Source organism: Sclerotinia sclerotiorum, genomic scaffold, assembly GCF_000146945.2.
Source record: "Sclerotinia sclerotiorum 1980 UF-70 scaffold_4 genomic scaffold, whole genome shotgun sequence".
NCBI lineage: Eukaryota > Fungi > Ascomycota > Leotiomycetes > Helotiales > Sclerotiniaceae > Sclerotinia > Sclerotinia sclerotiorum.
This window is the reverse complement of record NW_001820832.1, coordinates 517,886-523,885: the sequence shown is the minus strand read 5'-3', so window position 1 is coordinate 523,885 and position 6,000 is coordinate 517,886. Positions and strand designations below refer to the sequence as shown.

The following is a 6,000-nucleotide window of genomic DNA, read 5'->3' as shown; positions in this document are numbered from 1 at the left end:
GAAGTGAGATAAAGTTTAACGTAAAGTGTGTTTCTTGATAGGTACAGACAGATAGAGAGAGAGAAGATCGAATCGTTCGTGAGCCCGAAATCAGTACCGTTTCTATTGTCTTAGATTAGGATTGGGGGTATTATAGGTAGGTATGTACGGAAGGTATGTATGTGAATTTTTGGGTGGTGCGGTTGGTTGATTGCAGCAGAGGCAGATGCTAATTTATTCGGATCATTTATTTTTCCTCCCCGAGCGGATACTTTGAAGCGGATATTTGGCGCTAGAATGGTGGTCGAGGGTTTGGATGTTTTGATAGGTATATTGATATATTGATATATGCGTTTATGGGTTTATGTACGATCTTATGATCTTATCATTGAGTTTTTCTTCATTTAAATATTTATATTGAAAATAAAAGTTTGTGATATAAGATCTGGGAAAAGACCGAAAAAGAGATTGTCACTGGATGAAGAATAGGAGAGCGAGTATATGAAAAGGAGAAAGGAGAAATGGAATAAGATGATGAATATAATAATAAGAATAATAATAATCTATCCACCTGCATTCATTCATACGTACTCGAGTATAAATAAGCAGAGATGGAAATAGGGTAGTCGACGCCACACCTCCATCCATCAACGCCAACCAAGTAAGAAAGTACTAGAAAAAAGATAACACATGTATGTACATGTACAGTCAGTACCTACCTACTCTCCAAATCTCTGTGCGGGCAAATAAATTAAAGGCATCTTTTCATTTCATGACTCTGACTCCTGCCTACTCCATTTACTTTTTTTTTCTCCGATCAACTAAATAAGTGTACCAAGTTTCCGAATATATATCTGCGACTCTCTTTCCAATCAATACAACTTCACTCGATTCATAACCATTCACACTCCAATTTAAGATCCGGTTAACCACCCAGTAACGTATCCAAAATGCAGTTGAAATGCAATTGAAATGCACTTTCAAATGCACTTTCAATGCAGCTTCAATGCATCTTTTCAGGTACGGAAGACCCGGGCGTCTGTCTGTATACGGACCCTGAAAAATCCCTGTGGAAATTTTTTGGTCTGCGTAGATTGCACAGCCCTAACGATGGATCAAATCATGGCGAGGAACCTGGACGCCACGTTGTGTCGATGCTATTCTTCACGTTTTTCGCGAGTAATGAGTAAAATGCTGTAACGCCACGGAAGTCAATTAGAAGGGGGGTTTTGGGGGAGTGCATGGGATTTGAAGAGAATTGCATTAGGCGGATTTGGATAGGAATGAAGGAGGATGTTTGAGGTGAATGGGATTAGTAAGACTACACTACTAGGTAAGTTAGGTATGTTTTTCATCGTCTGATAAAATCTGGACTTCGGAATTCGGAATCCGGAATCTATGGGTTAAGGTTAAATCTAAGATTTGATAACAGCTAGATGTTATTCTATTCTAAGCCAGCTCCATAGCTGCATCTTCCTTTCTCAAATAGTACAGTTGTAGGTATCATTAGGCAGATTATCTTCCTTAATCGTACAATCGATCATCCATCCGTTCCATCATCAAATCCATATAATTCTCCCTCCTTACTCTAATCATTCCAACCTGCATACACCACACCCACCAATCTGATAATACCCTCGTTAATTTCGTCATACATATGCACGTCGCCCCCCAATTGAACAAGAATCCCCCTCCAAAAAAGCAAAGAGAAAAGAAAATGATATTACCTTCTTTCAGCTCGACATACTCCGTACATACATACATACAACCTAGGTAAGCTCACCCATCCCCAAGTCGTGTAAGGAGTGGTGCCTTGAATATCGGCCCTTGAAAATAGCGTAACTATAGATTACCACTTATCAGTGGTGAAAAATCCTTGACAAACCACCCTTCTCGGAGATATTAAATATTAACATGCAGTAAGTATATGTCGTGTCACATCTTGCATCTTTACGGAGTTACGGTACGATCAAGCTGGAAGATCTGGAGTTGCCTGTCCAATTGAAGTTGCAGTTTCATTTCTTCCAGGGTTTTAGTACTTGAGTACCTATTTTGGTTTGGGATTGGGATTTTTGAGCTGGGCAGGGATGTTTTTTTTTTTCATTGTAGTTGATGTAGGAGATTGCATTTGTATCTTATCGAATGGAGTGTTTTATAGTAATAGTTGTACTGCGTAAGTCTCCTTAGCATCTAGATAACCTTCTCATTTACAAGTATCCCATACTACGGAGGACGCCTCGAAAACTGATGAGTCTATAGGGCCTTACAGGATATTAGCATTATAATACACTGTGATTTGACCTTTCGGATCGAGCCCTGGAAATTAATAGCTAATTAGGCTCTAAAAAAACTATTCTGCAGTCCGTTGTTACGTCGGACAGTAACATAGGTCACGTTCTTGATCACATGATCAAGAAACCGACAAATCGAGATCGGCTTTGCGGTGATCGATTTGTCGGGCTCATAGCCATCGGTTTTTTTTAAGGAGGCACGAAGGTCTATATAATCAAGATGGATTTCCTTTGTATAGAGCTTCGTGCTCAAGATCAATCATTTAGTATACTCTACTATTAGTTACGAATTGCATATCATTATTGTCATTACTTAACTCCCTGCTTGACGCCTAGTTATAAATCACCTCGAGAGCCTAGAGCACTTCCACGTGATCTAGACGGCTAACCTCGTAACAATATACTCTTTCTTTCCTTATCATACAACTTAACCTTATAGATTTCCTGAAATCTCTTCAGGAAACTACAGATTTTCCTTTCCTGTTGATCTTGCACTATATACATAACTCCCTACAACGAATTAGATCAATCAATATAAATTTACCACTACCACCACCAAATACACAAAGCACAGCATCAAGTAGATATATTTATAATCCACACACACAACCTCCAAACCCTACACAAAACCCCAAACTAATAAGGATCCCACTCCAACCTCCTTTCCAACAGGAAAGATTCCACAGGAAGTCCTCTCCATTTCTTCTCCCCGGAAGCCGCCACATCAAAAAACTCCACTTCAAACCCCATAGCCTCTTTCCAGCCGTGAATCAATCTCCGCCAATAACACGTCTCCGCCGCAGGCGTAAGATACCTCTCTCTAAAAACCCTAACACTCCTCTCCGCAATTTCCTCCAATTGATCTTTCCTCTTCAGTAAATCCTCCATCGTCTCCTCTAATCCCTTAAACTCCCTATCCACCTCGATATAATTCTGCTCCGGCCCATCCTTCCTCATCAACGGATGGAAAAATTCCATCCACTCCAATCGATGCGCTATAATCACCGACCGACAATTCCTCAAATACTTCAGTCGCGCAGAATAGGAATTCCCTTCTGTGTGCGCTAGAAATTTATACTGACAATGCTCATCCATACTCTTCAAATCATTCTTCATACTGCCCTCATCGTGCCAATCTAATGATTTCACATCAGCCCACTCTTTTCCTTGCGTCATCTCGATAAATTTCTTCCGAACCTCGAGATTCATCGTCGCGCCGCGCCATAACAATTTATCGATTTTGCGATCCCACGGCCAGGAAGCCTCGGTCATTAGCGCTTTCATTTGCATTTCTCCGTAACTACCGATTTTTGTTTCGGGCCAGGACCAAAATCCGTATTCGGGCATAAGCCAGGTTTCACTCTGGTGTGCTTGGCGCGCGTAGAGCCATTGTGGGTGTCCTTCCATTTTGTCGTCGACGTTCATTGTGAATTCGATATTGGGGAGGGGTTCGGGGGAGGTGAGCATGGCGCGATGGAGCGCCTGTAGGGTTGCTAGACCGCGAGAATAGATTTTTCCAGATGTGTCGATTACGTATAACTTTTCTTGTCATTAGCTTGTTTCCATCTCAAACTCCTCCCTCCATTATCCACAATTCTTCACTACTCTAAGAAGCCCACGAATCACCAACCTGCTGATCAAAAATCATCGCTCTAATAAACCCATTCAACGCCGGCGTATCATCCAATTCCTTCCTCGAAATCTTCTTATTCCTCCTCAACCGAACCGGTCTTTCGACCTCTTCAAACAAGCCCGGAAAAGCCACATCACATTGTTTCTGCGAGAGGAACAAATTGCGATAATCCCTCGTATAATTCCACGTCCCATCAAATCCAAACCTGCCACTGATATACTCCGAATCCAGCTGCATCTCCTCATTAGCAGTGGGAGTATATATCCGCGGGGGGGCGGCCGAAAACTTTTCCACACGCGATGTGTAGAGAAAGAAAAGTAGGGTAAGAAGTAATGCGAGGATGAAAGTATAGGGACGTCGAGCTGTCGCCATGGTTATATCGTTGAATATAGCCATGTTGATACTTTGACAGACATAGAGTGAGAGAGATAGAGAGAGAGAAAGTTCAAAGAGCAGAACCCCTTAAAAAATTTCAATGCGTATCCACGTAAGTAATAAAGAATGTAGGGGGTATCAAGGTACGTCAACGGATAACTTTGCCGCAGACAAACATCTTCCCTCCGAGTGAAGCTAGTGTTGTAAGAATGTGGCGTCTTACAAACATACGATTCACTCAATCACACACACTCGTATCAAATCGCTATGCCTTGTAAGATCTTACAAAAGACATTCATTCATTCATTCATCCATTTCGAATAAAGATCGACCTCTATGATTAGATAGAAAAAAGGTACCCATCCATGTCCTCCGAAATCCCACTACCCAACCGCGATACCGGGAAGTAGATCCTCCCATGATAAGAAAATCTCGTATTATTACTGTATATCCATATCCATATTATATCCATATTAGATTATCCATTCACTAAAACGGGATTCTGGATTCTGGATACAAGATACAGGACACTGAATACGAGATACCTAGATACCTAGAAACAATAAGCTATTAGAGCAAGAGAGTGGGAATGAAACCCAAATGAAATTCAAATGAAATTCAATGAATAAAGTAAAAGACACGAAAAATATCAAGGTTCATCCATGAAGACTGCATGCAACTGTTTAACTTGGTGAGTTAAGCTTTATTTTATTAGCACCAGGGATCTATTTCTTGTATACTTACCTATCTACTAGGTACCTACCTAGTTATAAATGAGTATAAATAAATAATCAATCGTCTTGAGATGGATAATGTTAGGGATGTAATAAATGTAGTAAATTAGATAGATATTCAGTAAATACCATATAACCGAACCACCCACTATAAAAGATCACAGTATTGATTTTTCTCTAGTATTAATATCAGGAATTAGAGATGGTATAATATGGTTTATCAACAGTTCGTTTATATCATTAGTCCGCTCACTTTTTGACTATTTCCAACTCTTCCACTTCAATACACGTTTTATCAATAATTACTTATGGAAACTCATTCTAAAGAAGTACGAATTATCTTAGCTATTGAAGTTATTAAACTTAATCCACAATTCTCAATTCGGAAAGTGGCAAATCTTTATAATATACCTCGATTTACTTTGAGGGATAGAATTAAAAGTTGTACTAATATAGTTGATTATCGATCAAAAGATCATAATTTGACCAAATTAGAAGAGGAAGTGCTTATCCAGTATATAATCGAAATAAATGAGAGAGGGTTTGTATTTAAATTAAGTGGTGTAGAAGATATGGTGAGTTATATCCTCGAATCGCGGGGTGCGAAGAAGGCTGGAAAGCTCTGGGCTCATCGCTTTGTTAAACAATGTTCAGAATTAAAGATATGTTTTAATTGTGTTTATGATTTTCAAAGAGCTCTTTATGAAGATCCCAAGCTTATTGAAGAGTGGTTTGGATTAGTATCGAATATACAGACGAAATATGATATTATCGATTCCGATTTCTATAACTTCGATGAAACCAGCTTTATGATAGATATAATATATCTTGAAATGGTTGTAATTAGTATTGAATGATGTGATAGAAGCAAGGCAATGCAATCAGACAATCGAGAATGGACTACAGTGATTATATATGATAATAGAGAGAGTTGGACTATATCTTTATTCTTGGTAGTGTAAGGGCAATATTACCTTTCTAATTGATA

General features: G+C 39.4%; 1 protein-coding gene across 1 annotated transcript; it reads right to left on the bottom strand.

Annotated features, from left to right (window-relative positions):
- Positions 1-1,571: 1,571 nt before the first annotated feature.
- On the bottom strand, positions 1,572-4,299 carry SS1G_03293 (hypothetical protein; the record flags this gene model as incomplete). Its single annotated transcript, XM_001595154.1, has 6 exons — positions 1,572-1,604; positions 1,763-1,821; positions 2,191-2,232; positions 2,675-2,764; positions 3,353-3,809; positions 3,901-4,299. The coding sequence occupies 6 exons, from the start codon at positions 4,297-4,299 to the stop codon at positions 1,572-1,574; spliced, it is 1,080 nt and encodes a 359-aa protein (XP_001595204.1).
- Between the last annotated feature and the right edge of the window lie 1,701 nt (positions 4,300-6,000).